The sequence below is a fragment of the Vitis riparia genome, chromosome 5 (assembly GCF_004353265.1).
Source record: "Vitis riparia cultivar Riparia Gloire de Montpellier isolate 1030 chromosome 5, EGFV_Vit.rip_1.0, whole genome shotgun sequence".
Lineage (NCBI taxonomy): Eukaryota > Viridiplantae > Streptophyta > Magnoliopsida > Vitales > Vitaceae > Vitis > Vitis riparia.
Genome location: NC_048435.1, coordinates 9,512,018 through 9,538,227, shown reverse-complemented (window position 1 = coordinate 9,538,227; position 26,210 = coordinate 9,512,018). Strand labels below are relative to the sequence as shown.

Here is a 26,210-nt window from a genome sequence, read left to right as displayed (position 1 = left end):
AATGCACCATTGAGGACAAAAGGATTTGTAGGGTCTTCTCAATTGCAACTTGTCATTGGTGTTTACCTTCCCATGTGCTACTAACCAAGCGAGGGCCTTAACCTTTGAGGGGGCTTTTGAACTCCACAAAAACTTGGTCGGAAGGAACAAGATAGGATTTGAGACTTTTGACAAGACCAAGAAAAAAGATTTCACTGAAAACAGGCTTGAAGATGACAAAGACCACGCTTTTGAATTTGCCAAAGAAGGAGAGAAATTTTGTCCAGAATTGCCAACCTAACTAAATACTCACAATGTCGTATATGTTCCTAGGTGGAACTCAATCCATCTTGGTTAGACTAAATGACTTGTACCATACATAAGATGCATTGATCAGGGTTAAGGGATTTGTAAGATCTTCTCAACTGTAACATGTCATTGGTGTTCACTTTCTTGTGCACGATTAACTATGCAAAAGCTTAAGCCTGAGTTTCATACAAATCTGGTCGGAAACAACAAACCTGAAAATAATAAATTGGAGGCAAAAAAGAAAGATTTTATTGAGAATAAACCTAAGGAGGATAGTGGCCAACCTCTTGTATCTAAGACAAGAGGAGATAAATGGATTAGGGTGAGTGAAGACATAAGCCTTTCAAGACTCTTAGTTTCCTAATCCGCGAGGTTGCGACGAAAGTTCATATCCTAAGACAAAGAAGAAGAAAAACAATTGTCAAGGATTGCTGAGATGGTGATATTTTTTAGAATGGAAACTTCATAAAGATCTGCAAATTGTGAACAAAAAGGTTTTGATTTTCCTATCACAAATTTTCCTAAAAACAAATTCTTACCTATTACCCACCACAAAATAGATATGTGGAGAAAAATCATGGAAAACTTGTGCAATGGCCTTCTATGGACATTGATGTGACCATCTTATCAAAATGTTGGCATCCTATCCATTGGGATGTGTCTCATAAATACTCAAATAACCTGATGTCAAAGGGCAGACCTTTTGTTAGGGAAGTTCCATAGCCACTTTCCTAATAGAGCATGATTTCACAAAACATTCTTCTTGAACCCCAAAACCTTTAGACTCCTTTGGCCTATGTACTATGTCCCAACATATTAGATGATCTTTTTTACCCTCCCCAACTCTTGATCAAAGAAAATCCCTTTGCAATTTCTCAATTTTTGAAGCTATTGATGTTGGAATCTTGAAAATAGATAAGAAATAACAAGGGATATGAGACAAGCAAGATTGAATTAAAGTTATTCTTCCCCTCAAAGGCTAAAATGCTTTTTTCTACCCATCTAGTTTCTTTGAGATTCTATTAACCATCGGATCCCAAATCCTCTTGCCAGTGGATTCCCTCCTAAAGGAAGACCCAGATACGATAAAAATTAGTTTGAAACTTTATAGCCAAACATAAAAAACAAACTAGAGACCCAATCTTGACTTATATTGATACCAGAGATGGTTCTCTTATCTAAATTAATCCTTAGCCTAAAAAATTGCCCAAATACCAACAAGATTAACTTAAGGTTTTGTAGGTCTTCCATAGATACTTTAGAGAAAAAATGTTGTCATTGGCTAATTGTAAAAGATATACTTTAATTCTATCCCTGTCCACTATAATGCCCTTTAGCATATGTTTTAAGCATCATCCTACTTAAGACATCAGTTGCAATGGTGATGATGAAGGGGGGAAGAGGATCTTCTTGTCTTAAACCTTTGGTTGCTTTAACCCATCCTTTGGTGTTACCATTTATTAGGATTGAAAAACTTGTTGAAGACAAGCAACCTCTCATCCAAGACCTCTATTTTGTGCTAAACCCTTTTCTCTCTAGCACATGATCCAATAAACCCCAATCCACACAATCATAGTCTTTTTCAAAATCTATTTTAAAGACTACTCCTTCCTCCCTTAAATCCCATGGATGTTTGTTTATTTAATGAGGTTGATGTGATTTGGCTTTTGTAAGTTTGTATGTGCCATTCCAGTCAATTTTTTTTTTTTGCTCATCCATAAACAAGAATCACAAGTTACTTTTATTTTATTTTTATTTTTCCCTCTTTTCAATACAGTTGTGATTATTAGGTTTGTTAGTTGATGCTTTGTTCTATGTGGTGGTCTTTTGATTGCAATAGAATGTTAAAGATGAATGGGGAAGGTAGAAAAAGAACAAGGTTGAAGGTGTACGGTAGCCTCATGAAGTCCTTGGGGGTGTTTGTACTAGAGACCTTTAGTTTAATCTTGCTTTCACCAGGATTTTGGGTTTATTAAAGCTTACCCTCATTCCACAGTCCACCACAATGGGTAGTCCATTATTTCTTTTGGATGTAAAAAGGAAAAAAAATAAGGAAAGGGTTGAATGCTAGAGAAAAGATGACGTTTTTTATGACTTTTAAAAGATTTAGGGGTGGTAGAAAGCTGGCCTTTAAATCTCATACAAAGCTTTCCTTCAGACAATCTATTATTGAAATCTCCCAAAGCATTTCATGAATTTATCATGCACCATTATCAACTTAATAGGAAATTAGGTAAAAGATTCCATATTGTAGTACCTTGTTTTAGGAGTTTAGAATGTTAGGTGCATGTGCTTTGCTCCCAACTTAGCCAACTGTAGTTATGTCTTAATTGGAATGCCTTTGAAGTAGGGTGGAAACAAAGTGGAGACGAAGTTGAGACGTCATGGAGTGGGACAAGCTTGGAGGAATTGCTCCTTATGCGAGGAAGGCTTGTATAACCAACACCATTGTTTAGGGGATCATCTTGTACTAGAGTCTATCTAGCTTCTTTGGGAGAATAGATTAAAATGTTGGCAAAATTTTCCAATATATCAAGCAATAAATTAGGTATCAATTTGCCCCTAAATGATAAATGGGAAGCAAATCCGCCCGACAAAAAGTTGTAATTTTCCAACGAGTTTTCGATTTTTTTAGCCTTTTTTGGGAAATTTTAGGATTTTTATCTTGATTTTCTCAAGTTTTTAGAAAATTTTGGGATTTTATCCTAATTGTTCTTTTTGAAATCTTAGCTTCAATGTTGTGTGGCAAAACACTTGGAACTTGGGACTAGGTAAAGCTAATTTGTATTATGGATCAAAAATCTCAACAAGTCGTTGGGCAAAACACTTAGAACTCTAGGGCATTGAGTAAAGTTGAATTGTGTTTCAGATACATGATCCAATTGCTAGAGAAAGCCATGATTGTAGAGAAACTAGAGCTAAGGTTCTCACATCTTGATATGTTTGGAGTCTATTTTGGTTGGAAAAACCATAAAATGAAAAAGATAACTGTTTTGGGCAAAAACATTTTTTCTCCCTTAATTTTTTTTTAAATATAATGTATATATTTTTTATTTTTTGGCTTTTGCAACTTTGCTTCATGCATCATATTTTACCATTTATGCAATAATCGTTTCAATATAATTTATAATATTTACGATCACAACTACAATATTTAAGGATAACATATATATATATATATATATGTGTGTGTGTATTCTTTTAAAGCATGACTTTTACACCAAAAATGAAATATTAAAATAAAACTTAAATAAAGAAATTAATTTTTATTTATTTTATTTAAAAATTCCAATGTACTAATTGCTCAAAATATATAAACTATAAGGTAGTCTTATAAATAAGTGTTTTTCTAATCTTTTGTAAAATAATTAAATACAAGGAAGCATAAACTTGTTAATAAAACTATTGACATTTTTAAACAAAAAATTATTATAAATATATCATCATTTTTTTTATATCCTTAAATTTATGCTGAGTAGACGCATGAATCATCATTATAATATTAAATATGTTTTCAAGTATGACATATCATCATCTAATGTCACAAATTTTATCATGTATATTATTTTTTTTAGTAAAACAACTTTAATACGTGTATTATTAAGTATTTTATCATTTTTTGGAGTTTTTTTCTAACATTTTTATGAGTTTTGATCAATTTCCATCTACAAATATTTTTTGACTGAATTTTCATTTGATATTTCTATAAAATCTAACTATTGATATTTCTGTGATTTTCGTTATTTAATCCTTGGTTAAGAGTTTTTCTGATGGCCTTCATCGTCGTTAGTTTTTTTTAGACGACCTTCATTGTCATTTCCACCTTTTGTTCTAGCCTCCATACTGAAAGACTTAGGAGACTGCTGAACTACCTTGAGGACAACGACACAACCTCAACTCCAAATTCAGGTTCTTGTTCCATGGTTTAATCAGGTACAAAAGTTTTAATTTCATCCAAAAAGTATTCTAATACTTGGATCATGAATTTAGGTGCTTTACACCATATGACAAGCAATGTTGTGCTTTTCTTTGGTTACTTACCATGTTTGGGAAAACAAAAAATTAAGTGGCTGATGAATTATTTTCATCTATAGCTAGTCAAGGAACTATGAAAATCTCACCTACCTTGTCCCTAAATTTGGTTCTTCTTGTTGTAAACTTAAACTACAATTTGTTTGCTATTGGAAAGATCTCAAATAACCCAAATTGTTTTGTTAAGTTCACTCGTTGTTGCTTTCAGACAGTTTGGGGAAGAATTGGACATGGTAAGTTGAAAGATGGACTTTACCACATGGGGGACCAATTGGAGGAGTGGTAGTCTAGGATCTCAAAACTTAGTTTCAACCCATAAAACCAATTATGATAAAATTTTTCTTTGACACAACCGTTTATTTTCCTTGTTGAAAAAGTTGTCTTCTTTGTTTGAAAATAATAATATTTGTAATTTCCAATATGAATCATCTACTCTTACTAAACATCATCAGGTGAATCTTTCAATAAAAGAATTGCAATTTGTCTTTCCATTTAGTTTGATTCATTTAGATGTTTAGGGTCTTTTTTGTGTAAAATATTTTGGGAACTTGCTCGTTCTTTACATTTATAGATGTTTGCACTAGAAACACTTGGGTTTCCTGAATGAAATCCAAGTCGAAAGTCTCATCCAGTTTCTTATTTTCCACAAATTAGTTAGCACTCAAATTGGGCCTAAAATTCAACCACTCAAGTTTGATAGTGCTAAGGAGTGCTTTAACCAAGAATTAACAAGCTACTTGGAACGTGAGGGCATTGGGGTGGTTGAAAGGAAAACTAGGCATCTATTAGAAGTAGCTCGGAAGCTCTTGTTCCAAATGAAAGTGCCTAAAAACTATTGGAAGGGGGGGAGTACTTTGAACACTTGAGTCTGATAATAGCAAGTAGTACTTCAACCAAGAATTAACAAACTACTTGGAATGTGAGTGTTTTGCACCATTGGGGTGGCTGAGAGGAAAAATAGGCATCTATAGGAAGTAGCTTAGATGCTCTTGTTCCAAATGAAAGTGTTGAAAAACTACTGGGGGAAGCTGTCTTAATAGCCACATATCTCATCAACAGGATGCCAACAAAAGTTCTTGAATTTTAGACAGTAATAAAAAGGCTCATCACCTTATTTCCAAATTTCCAAGGAGTTGGATCCTTATCACCAAAAGTCTTCGGTTGTGTCTCATATGTACATATCAAACAATACTTGCTAGAAAAAAATTGATCCTGGAGTTGTAAGGTGCATGTTCTTAGGGCACTCCTCATAAAAAAGATACACAAGTGTGTTCTACAACCCCTCCCATAAGGAAGAAATATATCGTTTTATTTGTAGAGAATAAGCCTTATTTTAGGGGCTCCTATCTTTAGGAGGAGAATGATTAAAAAATGAAAGATAGGTGGTGGAATTCGGAAAATTCAAAAACTATGGATGTTGGAGAAACATATGGAAAGATCATAGATGGAAATAATTGAGTTGTGGAAACTATGGAAGGTGGCAAAGACTATGGCCCTGACCTAAGTGCTATTTCTAATTCTCTTCTTTGTGACCTTCTGCACATTGAACCTGTTACTGCACCTCTAGAAAGTCCTCCCACAAATCAAGAAACTGAAACTGAGAGACTTAAGACTCCAACTTTCAACCTGTATTCTAGGAGGAAAAAGTCCATCACCTCACCAACTCCAATCATCAGCCTTGAAACAAATAATGGAAATAATCCAAATTCTGGTTCTAGTTTAGAAATTCAGTCTAATAATGACCTTGATCTGCCCATTGCTCTTAGAAAAGGGCCCCATGTCTTAACTTTGTATCAATGCAGAACTTATCACCCCAATATTGAGCTTTTCTCTTCCTATCAAAAAAAAAAATAAAAAAAAATATTGAGCTTTTCTTTCTCAAGTTCTGTCGCAGCAAGTTCCCAGATCTGTCTAAGAAGTTCTAACCTTAAAATCATGGAGGGAGGTGATGAATAAGGATGAGAACACTGAAAAAAACCAGACATTGGAAGTTGTTGATTTGCCATAAGGAAAAAAGTCAATGAGCTGCAAATGGATTTTTACGGTTAAGTATAGAACTTATGGCACTTTGGACGGATACAAGGTGAGGCTAATGGCCAAAGGGTACACTCAAACATGTGTAATAGACTACCATGAGACATTTGCACCAATGACTAAATGAATACAATCATAATTCTTTTATCCTTGGCAGCAAATAAGGATTGATCTTTACATTAGTTTGATGTGAAGAATGCTTTCCTCTACAGAGACTTTAAAGAAGTCTATATGAATATTCCACCAGGGTATGAGCAGAAATCTTGGAAAAATAAGGTATGCAAGCTTAAAAAATCTGTTTATGGTCTAAAATGGTCACTAAAAGGTTGGTTTGGGAGGTTCATCAAGCCAATGTTAAAGAGGGAGTACTTTCAAAGTCAAAGTGATCACACCTTATTCATAAAAGGTCCTTTATTGGAAGAGTCACTGCCCTAATTGTATATGTAGACAACATTATTGAGACTGGTGATGACATTGAAGAAATGATGGAATTCAAGACTTATTTTGCCTTGATTCTATTCTTTCTCATTTCCATTCATTAAGGTTTTGTTGCGGAAGAAGGGTTGTCTATTTGAGGGGGCCTGAAGCTTTGTTCTCTTTCGAGGGTTTTGAGGGCTCGTTTTCAAGTGTTTTTTAAAGAGGTTTTCAGGGTTTTGTAACTTTCTTTTTTGCTAGGGCTTTGAAGAAAGAGGGGTAGAGGAGTGAATGTGGTATGAAGAGAGAGGGAAACTGGTAAATGAATAAGCTGTGGGTTTTTTGAGGAGTTTTCTCTCTGATATTTAGGAGGTTAGCTACAACAGAATACAGGGAAGGCTGTGCAGTGAAGATAATAGTAAAGAAGAGGGGTTTGAAAGCTTGATTTTTAGGTGGTGTTTGAGAAAATCTTGAAGCTCTTCTGGGTTCTCTTTAAACAGAAGAAAAAGTGGGGAAACAAAGGGATTGTGTTTTGGAAAGAGTTTGGCAGCAAAAAGAAAGGATATTCTGTGGGTTGGTTGAACCGTTAACTATGAAAAGAGCGAGCTGCTGTGTTTGTGCTGATGAAGACAAAGACGAAGGTGCAGAGAAAGGAAAGAAAATTGGTTTGAGAATCTGTGGCTGCTCCATTCTGATTTTAAGGAAAATTTTAGACTTTTGGTGGTAGGAGTGTTGGGTTGATGGTTGGGAAAGCCACAGATTTATAAGGAAACTAAAGTTTGTTAAGTCTAAATTGAAAGTTTGGAATAGAGTGATGTTGGAGATTTAAAGGAGAAAAATAATAACATTCTTTCAGACATTGTTAGGATGGACTCAGTTCAGTAGGAAGGAAATTTGATTGCGGATCTCTCAACATTAAGAGCCTTAAGGAAGTGGGACCTAGAGGATATTTTGTTAAAGGAAGAGATTCATTGGAGACAAAAATCAAGGGTGAAGTGAATAAAAGAAGGTGATTGCAACTTTGAGTTCTTTCATAGAGTGGCCAAATAGGAGGCGAAACCAGAAATTTATAAGTACCTTGGTGTCTAGGGAGGGGGTAAATCTAAGCAACATTGAAATCCTTTCAGAAGAGACCCTGAATTTTTTTAGAAAGCTCTACTCTAAACCCTTAGGCGTTTCTTGGTCTCCCATAGCTAGAGAGGGTGCTGATTGGCTAGACCATCCCTTCACTAAAGAGGAGGTGCGCCTTGTTGTTTTCCAACTGAACAAGGAGAAAGCCCCTGGCTTTGATGGATTTACTATTGCAGTGTATCAAGAGTGTTGGGATGTGATCAAAGAGGATCTTATGAGGGTGTTTTTAGAGTTCCACAGTAATGGGATAATAAATCAAAATACGAATGCCACTTTCAATTCTCTTGGGTAAAAAAAGAGTCAAACAATCAAAATCTTAGGTTGTAGACCCATTAGCTTGGTTACATGTTTATATAAGATTATAGTTAGTCTTATCAGGACAATTACGTAGAGTTCTTCATGAAACAATCCTTAAATCTCAAGGAGCCTTTGTTGAAGGGAGACAAATTCTAGATGTAGTGTTGATACCAAATGAAGTGGTGGATGAGAAGAGGAGATCGAGGGAGGAAAGGGTCTTCAAAATTGATTTCTAAAAAGCCTATAACCATGTGGATTGGGGCTTTCTAGATCATGTTCTGGAAAGGAAAAGGTTTTAGCATAAGATGGAGGTCATGGATAAGGGGTTGCCTTTCTTCAACTAGGTTTGCAGTCCTAGTTAACGAAAATGCCAAAGGGTGGATTAAGGCTTCTAGAGGCTTCTTTTTACCATTGTAGCGGATGTTCTAAGTAGGATGTTGATTAGAGGTTTAATTGAGGGTTTCATTGTAGGAAAAGATAGGGTTACAATGTCTTTACTACATTTTGTAGACGACACCATTTTTTTTCTTGAAAGCCTCTTCGGAAAATAATCCTCTTGGTTTTTGGTTTGAAAATAAATCTAGAGAAGAACACTATTTTTAGTATTAATGTTAGCTAGGAGTTGTTATCCAGATTGACCATGATGCTTGATTGTAGAATCTCATAATGACCTCTCTCCTATTTAGGTCTGCCATTAGGATGGAATCTAAAGACAATAGGATTTTGGGATCCAGTAATTGATAGAATCTCGAGGAGGTTGGACGGGGTGGAAAAAGGTTTTTTTGTTATTGAGGGGGAGGTAACCTTAATTCAATCATGTTTGACCCACATTCCTACATATTTTCTCTCCGCATGAATACCATCAAAGATTGAGAAAATGTAAAGGGATTTCCTTTGGTTTGGGACTGGAGATGGTAAGAGAGATCATCTTATTAGTTGGGAAGTGGTGTGTAGGCCAAAAGAGTTAAAGCGGCTTGAGGATAGGGAAGCTTTCTTTGAGAAATAGTGCCTCTCTTAAGGAAGTGGATTTAGAGGTTTCATTAGGAAAGTTATGGTCTTTGACATCAAGTTATTGCGAGTATTTATGGGACACATCCTAATGGATGAGATGTCAACATTTTGGTTACATGGTCACACCGATGTCCTTGGAAGGCTATTGCATAAGTCTTTTAGGATTTTGCACCACATACTCACTTTGTGGTGGGGAATGGAGAGAAAATCCGTTTCTCGGAAGATTTATGATGGAGTAGTCAACTTTTGTGTTCCTAATTTTCAAAATTCTATAGAGTTATTTCAGTGAAAAATCTCACAATCTCAGTTGTCCTTGATACTTCCTACTTTCTTTCTTGGAATTTTAACTTCCATCGCAACCTCACTGATTTTGAAATTGATTCTCTTGAAAGACTTATGTCTTCACTCACCTCGGTGTGCTTGTCTCCCATCACTGTAGATTCAAGGGCTTGGTCTTTATCCTCATTTGGTTTGTTCTTAGTAAAATCCTTCTTTATGACCTTGTCCAAATCCTTAAATCCAATCCTTTTCTTTCTGTCCAATTTTGTTTGAAAATCAATAGCCCCTTAAAAAGTCAAGGCCTTTGCTTGGTTGGTGGTGCACGAGAAGGTGAACACCAATGACTTGCTACGGATGATAAGACCCTATAAATCCCTTAGTCCACATTGGTGTAGATTATGCAAAGGAAGCGGAGAATTGATTGACCATCTTTTTCTACATTTTCGATTTAACTTTGGGTTTATGGCATAAGCTCTTCAGTCTAACTAATTTGGCTTGGGTGCTGTCGAGGAGTATTGAAGATATGATGCTTATCACTTTTAGAGGATTGAGGTCTTCTTCGAGAGGTTGGCAAATTGCTTGCCTAACTATTCTTTGGATTATATGGCAAGAGAGAAACATTAGGATATTTGAGGATAGATGGAGAATGGAAGAGATGTTATGGAACCTACTTCATTTCTACTCCTCCATTTGGGCCTCTTGTTCCATTGCTTTTAGGGGAGTTCCAGTTAATGTTATTCAGCTCTATTAGCTTTCGGTTTGTAATTCATAGTGGATGTGTATACTCTTACTTTGATCAAGTTTTGTATTTTGAGAGAATGACCCCTCATCCTTCTCTCTTTCTTTTAATCAATAAAAATATATCTTTGTTTTTGATTAAAAAAAAAGACTTATTTAGAAAAAGAATTTGAAATCAAAGACTTAGACAATTGAAGGTATTTTCTTGGAATTGAAGTTGCTAGATCTAAGTAAGGGATCTTCATTTCTCCACAAAAATACACCCAAGATCTTCTCTAAGAAATAGTTATGCTCGACTGCAAGCGTATTGATACTCCAATAGACAGGTTAAGAGAAAACAAAAGGAAGAAGTAGTTAATCATAGGATGTACCAGTGAATGGTTGGAAAACTGAGCTATTTGACATGTACAAGGTCATATATAACCTATGGAGTAAGTGTAGTAAATCTGCTTATGCATGCCTTGCTTAGATCACACCTTGATGCAATTTAGAGAATCATCAAATTCTTGAAGGGGACACTGGGCAAGGGAATCGTATTTTAGAAAAATACAGAGTTGAAGTTAGATGCTTATATCGATGCCAATTGGGCTGGATCCATTGGTCGATTGTTGGCTGGTGTACCTTCTTAGGAAGGAATTTAGTTATGTGGAGAAGTAATAAACAACTTAGGGTTGTTCGCTCTAGTGTAGAGCAGAATTCAGGGTTATGGCTTAAGGGATATGGGAATTGCTCTGATTGAAATTAATGCTTTTAGATTTGAGGGAAGTGACAATGATGTTGTACATATAGACTGTAATCTAATCCATCGTGATCAGACCAAACATGTGGGAGTGGATAGACATTTCTCAAGGAAAAATTGGACTCAAGACAAGTTTGCACTCTATGCATTTTTATCCTCTAAATAGTTTACCAATGTGCTCACTAAAGGATCGTCTGGTACAATTTTTCATTAGATTGTTGACAAGTTGGGGATGCAAATTCTCTTTGCACTAGCTTGAGGGGGAGTGTTGACAAATTTGATTGTAATTTATGTCCTATTTTTTAGCTCTTAATTTAGGTGATTGGGGGGGGGGGGGGGGTCGCGGGGGCTACAATGTTTCATGGTTTACCTAATGGAGGTCAACTCTTGTACTTTTATGTAGTTGTGTAAAACTTTCCTTTGCATTTTGCTCGAGTACTTTACGGAACAAGAAAGTTTTGGTAGTTCTGATTGTGTTTCAAAATTTTAAACAATGGTTTTGGTTTTCCTAGGATGATATAGTGATTGGTTGATGCACTTTAGGGTTTGTTCCTAGTTTTTATTTTTAATATACTTTTTTCATTCACACAAGGAGGTAGTTTCAATCTAAGAGCATTGATACTTGAAAGTTTTCAAAAACTCTTTTAAGTTTTTGATGTTCTTGCATGGATGGGAGGATCTTAATTTTCCAAATTTTAAACAAATAGGAGGCTCAAGGTTTGTAGTTATCTTTGTGCCCCACTTTTCACTATCAGAATTCCGTTTCAATGCCATCATTTTTTTGTTGAAGGAATTGGTTGCTATACTTTGTGAATTTTATATTTGATCTATGTTTAATAGTAAGTGGCATATGGTGTAGGTGCTGCAGAACTTTATAATTTTCTTGAATCAAAGAAAATGAGGTATCTTCCTCCTTTTTCTTCTTTTTATTTATTTATTATTAATAATAATAATGATTACTATTATAATAATAATGATAATTATTATTATTATTATTATTATTATTTTGCAGTATTGTTCTTTTCTATGCTTTGGGAGTCTTTCCTTGTAATTGCCTTATTGAAGTAAATAATGTATGTCTGCTTGAGTTTGTGACTCTTGTTTTTTACATTACATCCTATGGAAGAGAGTAATCTATATGTAGACTGACAAATTGACTAAATTAGGGAGCTTATAGTTGTATAATTTGGTAATTAAAGAGAGAATTAGACAATCTCGTAATCACGAAGATTTAATGTAATTAGGTTAGGAAAGTTTCTATTTTTTGGTGCTACGAATAATTGTATAAATATGAGGTGTTATACATGTTGAAATCAAGGAAAAAAATTTATTCTCTTTGTTCCTTTGATTCCTTAGATTCTTCATGGTATAAGAGCTTGAGGCTCGTAAAACTGGGAATCAAGAAGTGAAGCTTTTTTTAGCCTTCATCACCAAGTTCAAAGTTCAGTGTCGACCTTTAAGGGTTTCCCTTTTGTTTGAATCGCGCCATTATTGCGAACACATATCGTGTTGCCTTCATCTCTACCTCAAATTGTTGTTGCGCCACTATTGAAATCACAATGTCACCCTTGTCTCCACCTTGCATCATTGTCGTGCCATTGTTGCAAACAGAGATCACGTCGGCACCCTCATCTTTGGCTTGCTACAACTTTAGGCTCACACTGCCATCCTTGTAACTATCACTGCAGATACAGATTGCAAACCCATTGCGAAGGTAACAGGAGACCCCATAGACCACCTTTGTCCTTGCACTGTCGATACAATAGGAGGTTGAGACCTTAGGATCTCCGATGAAGGCCACTGCTACTCCTGATCGCTATCAGCTAGGGTTGTAACATGACTCAATGTGTTATTTAAACCCTCAGTTTTATTTTTTATTTATATAATATATTTCAAAAAAAAAAATGTCAAAAGTATCGGAAACTCTTGCTATTACCACTTAATCTGAGGAAGTCATAACCAGTCATATCACAGGAGAATGGTAGAATATTCAAGCGACATACGGACTTAATGGAAAAAAGGATTTGAAATGGTCACAACTTGTTTGTACCTTTCTAAAGGGAAAATAGAAATTAAGCCATTTCCTGGGAACCGAACTAAAGAGAAGAATCCTTGGTTTGATGCTTGGGACGAGTAAGCCCTAATGATTATGGTATGGTTGCGGAACTCAATGACTCCTAAAATCGGTTATACATGTATGTTCCTGGCAACTACTAAAGACATTTGGGATGTTGTTCACCACACATACTTAAAGGCATTAGATGTAGCCTAAGTATATGAAATAAATGTCTAGATTGGAGTAGCAAAATGGGAAACAAGACAGTCACGAAATATGCTAATATGCTGAAAAATCTATGGCAAGAATTTGATCACTATCAATGCATTGAAACAAAATGTCCTGAAGATGCATTGAAACTCCTTTTAGATTTGAGAATATGTGGCTGCTCTATTTTGATTTTAAGGAAAGATTTAGATGTTGGTGGCAGGAGTGTCAGGATGATGGTTGGGAAGGTCATAGATTTATGAGGAAACTAAAGTTTGTTAAAGTTAAGTTGAAGGAGTGGAATAGAGGGGTGTTTGGTGCTTCAAGAGAGAAAAAGAATAATATTCTTTCAGACATTGCAAGGATTGATGTAATTGAGCAGGAAGGGAACTTGAATTATGATCTCCATTTTGGGGGCCTTTAGAAAGAGGGATCTAGAAGATTTTTTGTTAAAGGAAAAGGTTCATTGGAGGCAAATATCTGGGGTTAAATGGATCAAACAAGGAAATTGCAACTCTAAGTTCTTTCATAGAGTTGCCAATGGGAGATGAAAAAGGAAAATCACAAATTCCTTGGTGTCTGAAGAGGGTTTAATTCTAGATAACAATCAAACTATTTCAAAAGAGATATTGAACTTTTAAAGAGAACTCTACTCCAAACCCTTAGGTGCTTCTTGGAGAATGGAAATATATGAGTGGTCACCCATTTCTGGAGAGAGTGCTGCTTAGCTAGAGCATGCCTTCTCTGAAGAGGAGGTGCGCCTAATGGTATTCCAACTGAACAAGGAAAAGGCCCCGGGGATGGTTTTACCATTGCGGTGTATCAAGAGTGTTGGGAAGAGATAAAAGAGGACCTTTTGAGAGTGTTTGAGGAGTTCCACAGTAATGGGATAATAAATCAAAGCATCAATGCCACTTTCATTGTCATTGTACCAAAAAAAAGTCAATTAACCAAAATTTCTTATTTTAAACCTATTAGCTTGGTTACAAGTTTATATAAGATTATAGCTAAAGTCTTGTCAGGGCGCTTAAGAAGAGTGCTTAATGAAACAATTTTTTTTTGTCTCAAGGAGCCTTTGTTGAAGGGAGACAAATTCTGGATGAAGTATTGATCCTCAATGAAGTGGTGGATGAGAAAAAGAGGTCAGGGGAGGAGGGGGTGGTATTCAAAATTGACTTTGAAAAGGCTTACAACCATGTGGATTGGGGATTCTTGGACCATGTGCTTGAAAGGAAAGGTTTTAACACAAAATGGAGATCTTGGATGAGGGGTTGCTTGTCTTCAATGAGTTTTGTAGTCTTAGTTAATGGAAATGCCAAAGGTTGGGTTAAAGCCACTAGAGGATTGAGACAAGGTGACCCTCTTTCTCCTTTCCTTTTTACCATTGTAGCAGATGTCCTAGGTAGGATTGAGACAAGATTTTTGAGGAAAAGTGTAGAACGAAAGGAATTTTATGGGATCTTATTCATTTCTACTCCTTTGTTTGGGCTTCTTGTACCGTCAATTTTAAAGGAATTCCCCTTAATGTTATTCTACTTAGTTGACTTTCGATTTGTAATTAGAAAGGGGTAGATAATTTTTGAGAGAGTTTGGTTTTGATTTTTGAGAGTTTTTGTCCTTGCTTTTATAAGTATTTCTCTTTGTACAGTGAAGGGTATACTTTTACTTTGATAAGGTTTTGTACATTAAGGGAAGGACCTCTCACCCTTATTATTATCAATATATTTTATGTTTGATAAAAAAAAAAAGCTGCAAAATTACATAAATATCCTTGATAAAATAATTTGGAATTTGTTTATTTCCTTTCATTCCTTCCTTGATTAGATTTTTGAATTTCATTCTTATCAGTGGCTTTTATTTGACTATTTTCTCCATTCTTTGATTTATTTATCTATTTTAATAATAAAAGTTGAGGCAAGGTAAATAAAAAAGGAGGGCAAGCTTAATGTGCATGCAAAGTATAATGAATTCAGTATAAAAAGGAGGTGAGGCAATGCAAATCAAATTTATTTCTAATTATAAAAAAAAGAGAGGGCAAGCCTATGAAAATGTAAAGTATAATCAACAAAGTATACAAGGAAGGTGCATTAGAAGTGCAATTCTAAATAAAAAAGTTTAGATAAGAGACCAGGTGAAGATCTTCTACAAATGTCCCTCAAACATAGGAATTTTGAAATAACCTCCTTAGGTATGTGATTTAATAATATTAAATTTCATGGGGCAATATAGATGATCAACACTTACTAAGAGTTATTTTCCCCTGATATATTGTATCGAGAATCTTTTGAGGTCTCGCTCAAGTGGTAAGGAATTATGTTGGGGTTAGGGAGATTATGGGTTAGTTTTATGTCATCGCAAATAGAGAGATAAACAAATTACCTCTAAGAATCACTTGAGCAAGAAGTCATTATGTGTAAGGATGAAAATATTGGTTTTGATGGATATATTGGTAACTTAATTTTATGGATATATAGGGAAATATCGATGAATATTTTGACATAAAATATTGGTAAGATAAAAATTTATAAGAAAAAAAACTCACAGAAATATTGGAAAAAACTTTAAAAATGATAAAAAAAAAATACATATATTGAATTGTTTAACAAGAAAATTGATATATATTGAAGGATATAAAAGAAATGATGATATATAAGTATTTTTTACTTAAAAATATTGATAATTTTATTTATAAATTTACATTTGTTTTCTATTAAATTATTATATAAAATACATAATAAAATAATTAAAATTGGTTTATTTATAATAATTTTATTTTAATTAATTTATAATATATAATATATAAAAGATTAGCATATGATAGATGTTTCTTTTCTTTGAATTGATATTAACAAAGTACAATTGGTCTAGTGGTAGAGACTGTTCATTTTAATCTCAAGGTCATCGGTTGAAACCTTACACTTGCATATTTAGGTGGCTTTTCTATTTAGCCTTTAGAAAGCAATCCCACATCAAAACTAGGAGAAAAGGCAATGTTGTATTTAGTAGCCTTCATTGCTATTACTTAGTACAAGCGTCGGGGATTGGAATTGAGCCCAATTTTGAGCTCCGACCTAGTATCCCAACAAGAATTTTAAGGGAAAGAAAATCGGTGTTGACTTGTCACTTGTGGTTGAAATAATTGCCAATATATCCGAAACATTGGTATAATATTGAAATTTTGTTGATAAATCGGCAATAAAAGAGGAAAAATAATGAAAAATCTCTCAACCAAGATTTCCATGGTTGATATCATGTCAAGGGGTGCCAATACATGATATTTCAACAATTTTTTATTGATATTTCCCGACACTTTAAACCTAATTATATGCATGCATTATTTAACTCTTTATATTTGTGTTTATATGTGTGTGTGTTCTAAAATTATCTTTGCTCTAATCTTTGGCAAAAGGATTTGGTTCCCGTCATTTAAGGAGTATTTTCTTTGTAATACTATTTTCTTCCTTGATTTCCTTTAATCCCAAGTTTTAGCTTCGGACAATATTTTTTTCCTCTCTTTTTAGGGCTGTGTAAAAATTTCCCCCAAAATTTTCTTCTCTTCTTATCCTTCTTTAGTTTCATAAAGTTGTTTTTTTGTCCTTCTAGATTGTTGATCTCAATGTTCTCTCTCTCTCTCTCTCTCTGTTGTTTTGTTATTTTTCTTTGAGAATTTGTGGTGTTTTTTTCTCATCTTCTTCTTCTAGCTTCACAAAGGTGTGCTTTTTTTTTTTTCTCCTTTTCATAAAGGATGTTTGTTTTATTCCTTATAAGAATTTTGAGTTTTATAAAAGGATAATGGATTTGCTTCTTCCAACCTTATATTTTCCCACCCAAAATGATGGAATTAATGTCTTGTTGAATTTATGGTCTAAGTCCAAGTTTTCAATCATGACTTCTATTTACTTGCTTGAACTTTTAAATTTTTTTCCCTTTTCTTTACTAAAGGAAATGAAGCAAGGTTACTATTTACTTAATGGCTGCACGCATATAGCAACCTATGAAAGCATAAATAAATAAAATGAAAAAAAGGAAAACACTACTTTTATTTTTATTTTTGTCGTAGCTGGGACTTGAACTTGAACCTTCCATATTCCTGTCCCAACCCCTTGCCACTTGAACCAGATCTCAAAGGTAAAAGCACCGACTAATCAAATCAGCATCTGAATGAAGGCTCCGAAGAAATAGATCCATAACAACTATACTCTTCAATTTGTTGTGTAGCCATCAAATTAATTCATCTAATCTTTCTTTTCCAAATTCACTACAACACAATATGAGAATTTCTTTTCAAATCTCTTTCTTTTCTCATACAAATGGTTCTAATCTACCAAGCCAAAGTTAGTGCATAAGGTACGTGAGGAAGCACCTTATGTGCCCCTAATGGTATCAGTATGAAAGTGAAATCTAACCTGCATCCACTTGAAAATGGAGGAATAAGGGATCTATCAATATGACTCGTTCATATATATATATATATATATCCAATGAAATATTCATTCCCAAATCTTTTACCATCATCTAAATAAAATTTGTTACTTTAGTAGGAATTGAAACAAAGCACATCCTTTTTGCTAAAAAATTTATCGTCTACATGTTGAATAGACCAGAGCCTTTTAAAAAGATCAGAGTGAAAACTTGCAATTCTCATTTCCTACCTCATCATTGTGTCCTTTCTTCCTCTTGAGATCTTTTTAGAATACAACTTTTGAAGATCATAATGTCAAGGTTCTAAATCTCGGCTGAAATCGATATGACTTAGTGGACTAGTCTTTGCCTCGACCATGTATGCAACAATTGATATATGAGTTGAGTTGTTTACTAAATTAAGAAACGACTTGGTTGCCTCGGAGGTGAATTTGTAGACTCAGAGATGTTTTGGAGGATGACTTAGAAACAATTTAGAGTTGAACCAAATCCAATGAAAACTAGAGAAAAACTATCTAAAGGAAAAAGGTAGAGAATCTTTGCAATGAATGAAAAAAGCCTTTCATCTATGATTATGGAGAAGAAATCCACTTATCCATTTTCATAAGCTCTATAACTATAAGATTAGCCTCCTCTGAAGGTTGAAGTTTCACAAGTGAGGTGAGGTTGTATTCAACAATTGAGACTTATTTGGGTTTACAAAGCGGGTATTTTTAGTGTTGGATGCATTGATGAAATGGGCATATGCATTTTTCCAGGGTGTTTAGGTTTATATGAAATGGTTCATGGTTAGTTAGGCATATATAAAATGGCTAAGGGTATTTGGGATAATATAAAAGAATCAGGATGTAAACATGAGGATAAAAAATGCATACGGATATTGGTGTAAAAATTGGACATTGATATTATGCTAACATACTTGTTTTTCAATATGTTGATTCAAATAAAAATAAAACTAATGTCTTGAATTTTTATAATTGCATTATTTTGAGTACATTTGAAAAAAAAAATGTTAATTTTTTTCTAGGATGATTCAATTTCTTTTAAAAGAATAACCTTTATTATGTATGTTCTTCTATCATTTTATTTATTAAAATGGTTGTATTTTAACACTTCAGAAATAAATTTAAAAATTTTCAAAATACTTTTGCAAACAAATTTGTTATCAATTGTATTTGTTTTTTTATTTTTTAAAAATAAAAAATAATTCTTATTTAGCAAGCTCCAATTCCAATATATTTTATACTAATGATCAAAAATTGGTATTTGGTATAAAAATAAGTATGATAATGTTTTACTAAGGAATAGGTATTGGTATTGAGTGATTAGGTCATGAGTTAGGTAATGAGTAATTGGTTTGGTACTTGGATCATGATTAATTCAAGGAAAATATATTAATTACAAACAAATTTGAATGCATGTTTTTATGATCATTTAAACAATACTAAATGTGATATAAGTTTGTTTTTACAATTTTTTGATCCCATCTAAATGTATTTATTTAGTTTTGATAATTTCATAGTTTCTTTTAGTGCTTTTTGAACCTTTTAACCAGCATATTATGCATACCATCTGATAGTAATCTAGGATCCCAAGATCGATTCGCTTTGAGACTTCCCTTGTTAATGGTTGATACCATGACTTTGAACTATGCATAGTGCAACCACTCCAACTCATTGAAACTTGTAAAAATCATTCTGATGTGTCTCCCATATAACAATAATAATTGCTCTTCCTAGCCTCCTTGTCTAAGTTAATCCTGAAAGGTTATAGACATTCCTCTATAAGAGGAGCATCTGGACACCATGCATCCCTCCGTAACTTTTGCCCTTTGGTTTTATTTGAATGAGATAGATGAATGACTAGTAATAAAAAAGTAACCTTAACTTTATGAACTATTCCTTGTGAATTGAAAGGGTCAATCTTATTCATCAGAAAGCCTAGCTCATTATATCCAATGTGATTGGTTTTTTGGACATGTAGGCTTGTGTATGGGCCTGATTACTCATCCCTAATCCTATTAAAAAAGTAGTTTGAGCTAAATTCTACTTTGTGTTTTAAATTATTATTGATTCTGGATAAAAATGATCATAGAGGCACAAACTATCGAGGAGCTTAGTGAATTTTCTTACATGCATGAAATTTTGGATTTATGAAGCAAAAGCTTTGTTTTATATCAGGATTGAGGTACCACAACTGCTTTATATGATTATATCTTGTTAGAGGTGCATGTTTGATTTTCTTGAAGGTAGTGGGAACTTGAGGATGAATTTGATTTGCCGTGGATTAAATAGTCTCACTTGCATGTATAAGATGGATGAAGTATTTGATCTTAAGTTTCATCAATAAACTGATGTTCTGGTGTGTGTTTTATTGATGAAATTTGTCTTAAACCATTTGCAAGTTTTAACACACTATGTGATAGTTTGTTTAAATTAGCAACTAGTTTATTTATTTATTTTTCATGTGTCAAAATCATGTAAGGGTTCCCTATGGAAGGTCATATGAGGATTCCATCTTATTAACTTACACTTTTTGATTGGAAATCAACTTGTTTTTTATATTGTGATGCTATTTTCTGTCAAAGATATAGATCAATGGTGATGAATTGTTTACTATTTTGTTTTCTCAGAAGGGGATTAATTACTCGCAATGTTAAAGCAGCAGTTGATTTGTTTCATCAACGATTTGGGGTAAATTTCACTTGAGCATAAAAATGGATATTGTGCATAAAGTTTGTGAAACATGGCACAAAGTTTTCCATCTATAATTGTTTTCCATAATTTTTGTTGTTTTTATTTATTATTCTATAGGCTGCATTAGGTGTTGCTTGTTGGAAATTGGCAAAATTCCTTGAGTTTGCAATCTTACGGATTCAGAAATTTGATCTCCTTCAGAGATTAATGTCCTCCCTTAGTTCTGTGCTTTTCTCTCCTTCTTTGGCAGATTCAAGAACGTGGTCTTTGTCTTTGCCAGGATTTTTTTTCTGTGAAATATTTTTTCTTGGCCTTGTCAAAAGTCTCAAATCCTATCTTGTTCCTTCTGGCCAAGTTCTTGTGGAGTTCAAAAGCCCCCTCAAAGGTTAAGGCCCTCGCTTGGTTAGTAACACATGGGAAGGTAAACACCAATGATAAGTTGCAATTGAGAAGACCCTACAAATCCCTTTGTCCTCAATGGTGCATTCTTTGCAAAGGAAATGGAGAGTCGATTGACCACCTTTTTCTTCATTGTCCTGTTACCATTGGACTCTGACACAAGTTGTTCAATCTAGCAGGGTTGGTTTGGGACTCTCCAAAGAGTTTTGAGGACATGTTGGTTATTACTTTTAAAGGTTTGGGGAACTCATTAAGAGGTAAGACACTTTGGCAAATCGCTTGCCTTACCTTGATTTGGATGGTGTGGCAAAAGAGAAACAATAGGATCTTTGAGGATAAATGGAGAACGGAAGAGATGTTATGAGATTTGATTCGGTTCTATTCTTTTCTATGGGCTTCTTGTACTGAAGCTTTTAGAGGAGTCCCTCTAAGTGTGTTGCGCTTCAAAAGTTTGAAGAATGTTGGGGTTTCTCTTTGTTTTTAGAGTTTTATTGTTGGGAGTTTTCTCCTTTGTTCAGTTTGTGTAGGAAGGACCTCTCATCCTTCCCTTGGTTTCTTCTTTTTCTTTTGTAACTTTTCTTTCTCCTGTATCTTTTCTTCTATTAATATATTTTTCTTCGTTTCTGATAAAAAAAAATAATTGGCTAATTTAATTTTGTTTTTAATAAGTGATAGCTGGTAGAATTGTTGAAGTATTGTTATGATAGGACAATTGTGTAAGGGCTGAATTATAGGAGTTATCGTATATGGTAGGACAATTGCATAAGGGCTAAATTATAGGAGTAATTAGGGGTTAGAATATGCTAATCATCTTGTATAAATGCTATTGTCTCTCGAATAAAAAAAAGAATAGGTTTTATCCGACTTGGTATCAGAGCCATAGTAGTTTCTGGGTTTGTTTTCTTTCTCTTCTTTGGCGTCTTTGCCCTTTCCTTTCTTTAACGTTTTCGTCTGTTGTGTTGTGTTAATCAACTATGCCAGTTCAATATGACTGAACAATCTTACAATCAAATATTCCTCAAAAACAGCAAAGATTTTCAAGTAGAAGCATTACTAGATGCAAATTCTACCATTACAAACAATGCAGGATCTTCTCTAAGTGGTAAGAGCTTGCCTTCTACAAAGGAGCAATTTGATCTTCCTTGCTCCTGGATCATTAATTCAGGAGCTAGTGATATATGACCAAAGAAGTTTATGTTTTCTCATTTTATATGCCATGTTCTGGAAAACAAAAGGTGCAGGTGGCAAATGGATCTTTCACCCTTGTAAGTGGTAAAGGAAATGTGTTTTTCTCATTAAAAATTACTCTCCTGTATGACATGTTCCTAACATGTTTTGCAATATATTGTCCATTAGTAAATTGTTGAAAAACTAGAATTGCTCTGTAGCTTTTTTCCCAAGTCATTGTATTTTTTAGGATCTCAGTTTGTGGAAGATGATTGGCAATGCTAAGTCAAAAAATGATCTTTACCTCCTAGATACCAAGGAATTAAGAAAAATCCAAGCTTATCAAATAAAGAGAAATTTAGTAAAGGGAGTAGAAGAAGACAATTGGATAATGTATATGAGAGATTAGGACACCTAAATTTCTTTTACTTGCAAAGGTTATTTTCTAAATTGTGAATCAATTTAAATCATTCCAAACTCAAGTGTGAAGTATGTGAGTTGGCAAGAAGTCATCATGTTCCTTATCCTTTGAGTAATAAAAAAAGTGAGAGTTCTTTTTCTATATTATCCATACTGATGTGTGGTGATCCTCATCGGTAAGTTGTTTCTTTGGAGCTAGGTGGTTTATTAGTTTTATTGATGACTACAATAGGACCACATGGGTATACCGCTAAAAGGAAAAATATGTAACTTTTCCCACTGTCAAATATTTTGCATGATGATCTTAAAACAATGTTGTGCACACATGAAGTTGATTAGATTTGATAATGAGGGGGAGTATTTCAATGAGAATCTAGGTGCTTTCTTTACACAAACAAGTATTATTCATCAATCTACTTGTGTTGATACTCCTTAACAAAATGGGGTGGCAAAATTGAAGAATAGACATTTTCTTAGAGGTAGCTCAGGCACTTAAAGTTTTTTAGGAATGTTTCCAAACAATTTTAGGGAGATGCCACCCTTGTGGCAGTCTACTTGATAAACAAATTGCCTTTGAAAGTCCTTGATTCAGAAACTCCTATTGGAACATTGAGACAATATCTTTCTCCTATACCATGTCTTAGATCACTTTCTCCAAAAGTTTTTGGCTGTATTGCTTTTGTTCATATCCCAAAGCAAAGACCAATCTAAACTTGAACCTAGAGCCATTAAATGTATTTTCTTACACTACTTCCCCACTTAAAAGGCTACAAATGCTATCACCCATCTTTTGGAATAAAAAGTTTGTTACAATGGATGTTACTTTCTTTGAAAAACAACCTTATCATCAGAAAACTAATCTTTAGGAGGAGAAATTGCGATTAGAAGATCATCTCAAGCTTAGTTAGTACCTTTGCCAATGTCACCACTTAGGAAAATAAGAAAATATTGGGGGAAAATGTGGGTGGGTAAGGGGATCAACAAAATATTGGAGATGGTAAAACTGTTGAAAGTGATATCGGTGTCGACCACCCAACCTGTCAAAGGTAATTTAGAGTTACTTGTCTACTCAAGAAGACATGAGGAAACTATGTTAGAACAATGCTTTGTATCTCTTGTACATGGTCAATCATCAACTATGGAAGGAGGTATATCTTTTATTCCTCCTTATTCTACTCTCTTGAATCCTTTCAATGCTACTCAAGTGTTTGATACTGACCTGAACAATTCCTATAGCTGTATTGTACAAAAACATTCTGTGTCCAATTTTTTGCCTTCTCACAGGATAAACAACAAAAATATGGTATTTACCACTTATTTGACCTTGGGTTTAATTCCCAAAAATATGCAAAAAGCTCCTATTTATCCTAAGTGGAAGGAAACTATAAATGAAGAAAGGAAAGCTCTTTACAAGAATGACACATGGGACATTGTTTATTTGCTTAAAGGGAAGCGTCTAGTTGGATGTAAGTGGGTGTTTACCATCAAATACAACACTGATGGTTTTATGGACAGATATAAAGTGAGATGAGTGTCCCTAAAGGATTTACTTAAACCTACAAGGTTTGACTACTAGGAAATTTTTGCACTTGTTGCAAAGATGAACTCCATCAGAATCCTACTAGTTCTTGATGCTAATCGAAATTGACCACTTCAACAATTTGGTTTCAAGAACGCTTTCTTGCATGAGAATCTAGAAGAAGAGGTCTTCATGGACTTGCCTCTTAGTTTTGAGGGATGGTTCGCCAATGGAAAAGTGTGCAAGTTGAAAAATCATTCTACGGGTTGATACAATCTCCAAGGGTGTGGTTAGAAAGATTTGCTTAAGTCTTTTGTCAAATTTGGATACTAGCGAAGTCAAGGAGTCCCTAATTTGTTCATCATATATGAAAGAGGATGACTATTATTAGTCTGTTGATAATATCATAGTCACTAGAAATGACTAGGAGATGCATAAATTGAAAGAGAAATTGGCTAAGGAATTTGAGATCAAAGATTTGGGAAAGCTCAGGCATTTTCTTAGTATTGACGTAGCAAGATCAATGATAGGAATCTATGGGTATGTTTGGAAACGTTTTCAAAGTAGTTTTGAGAACAGTTCTTCATTGTTTTACTGAATAAAATTTTATTTGGGAACTCAAATATAAAAAACAGTCTTCTCAACTTATTCTCCATGAAAATACTATGCACTTACATATAATACAACAGTTTTCAAAGTATTCTTTATATTTTCAATTGTTAACTTAAAACAATATTAAAAAAAAAATTGAAAACACTTAAAATTTGTTTTAAAAAACCACTTGTTTTTGTTAGAAGTTTGTCCATGTATTTTTTGAGTTAAAAAATTGTTTTTTATTTTGAGGAATAGAAAACTGTTTTCAAGAACAGTTTCCAAAGAGGGTTTATATATCTTAATTGAAGTGTTTCTTGATTTATTAAATGAAATTGAAATGTTAGGGTGTAATCCTATAGATACCCTTATGGATCAAAATCATAAGCAAGAAGCAACAATGGAAGGAGTACCAATTGATAAGGCAAGATATGAAAGACTTATTGGAAAATTAATTTATTTGTCTCACATAAGGCCAAACATTGCATATGTTGTAAGCATAGGATATGAATTTATGCATGCTCCTTTAGAAGACCACATGGAAACTGTGATGAGGATCTTAAAATATGTAAAGGCTACTCTAGGCAAAAGGTTGTTATTATCTAAAAATAATCACATGCATGTAGAGGCTTATACCGATGCTGACTACAGAGGGTCAATGATTGATAGAAGGTCCAGTTTTGGATATTGTGCCTTTGTGGGAGGCCATTTGGTGACTATGTGGGGGTAAAAAGTAACAGGTTAAGTGCTATGGTTGAATTTCGAGCTATGACCTTAGGTATTTGCTAACTCATGTGTATTAAAACTTTACTAAAGAAATGCAGGTAGAGATTGAAAGATCTATGAGGTTGTATTGTGAGAACAAAATAACAATAGGCATTGCTCATAATCCCATTGAATATAATAGGATATAACATGTTAAAATAGATGGACATTTTATCAAAAAGAAGATTGATTTATCAATAAATGAATAATTCATTAATTTATTGATATATATATATATATATATATATATATACACACACATATATTTATTAATTTAGAGAGTATATTATGTTTCTATTGTAGAGTACTTATACATGTATTCTAAAAACAATGGATGTGGTCAAAAGTTAATACATAGAAACCTAAAAGACTCCAAAAAAAATAAGAAATGATGATTAATTATGAAAGATAGAAAACTCTTAAGTAAGAAATGTGGTATCAAAACTTAATGAAAGATAAAAAGGTTTCATATATATGATGGTTTGGAGAAAGAATTGAATTCAGAAAAATCAAAGTAATAAAAAGTTACTTAATACCATTTTGTGAATTCTTGTTTGTTATTTTTTTATGTACTTTATCCATCGTTAATTCATATTTCTTTAGGCCCTTAAGGATTTATAAAAAATTTATTATCTTATACATTTAACGAGATTATTAATTTAGTACATTGGCTTAAGTTGGGAACAAAATATTTTATTATTTAAGTGAGGTTAATTTATCGAACATTTATTTATCAAGATTTTACTATAAATATGAGGTTGCAAACTTGAATAATAAAATGCCTCTCCATGGATGGAAAACTTGAAGTTCTCCTATTCAAGGATGAAAATATTGGTTTGACAGATATACCAGTAACTTGATTTACGAATATATCCAAGATATATCAGGAAATATTGGTGGATATTTTGATACAAAATATCGGTGAAGTAAAAATTGATTAAAACTCATGAAAATATTGGAAAACTTCTGAAAAATGATATAAGAAGTAATAATACATATATTATA

At 33.6% G+C, this 26,210-nt stretch overlaps 1 protein-coding gene across 2 annotated transcripts in view; it reads left to right on the top strand.

Moving 5' to 3' along the window:
- LOC117914815 (haloacid dehalogenase-like hydrolase domain-containing protein At2g33255) overlaps nucleotides 1-26,210 on the top strand; it is a 42,814-nt gene that overhangs the window by 8,147 nt on the left and 8,457 nt on the right. For both annotated transcript variants that reach the window (XM_034830301.1, XM_034830300.1), the window contains exons 2-3: nucleotides 11,823-11,865; nucleotides 20,281-20,341. In XM_034830301.1, the coding sequence (XP_034686192.1) occupies nucleotides 11,823-11,865; nucleotides 20,281-20,341 (104 nt within the window). The remainder of the gene's footprint in view (nucleotides 1-11,822; nucleotides 11,866-20,280; nucleotides 20,342-26,210) is intronic.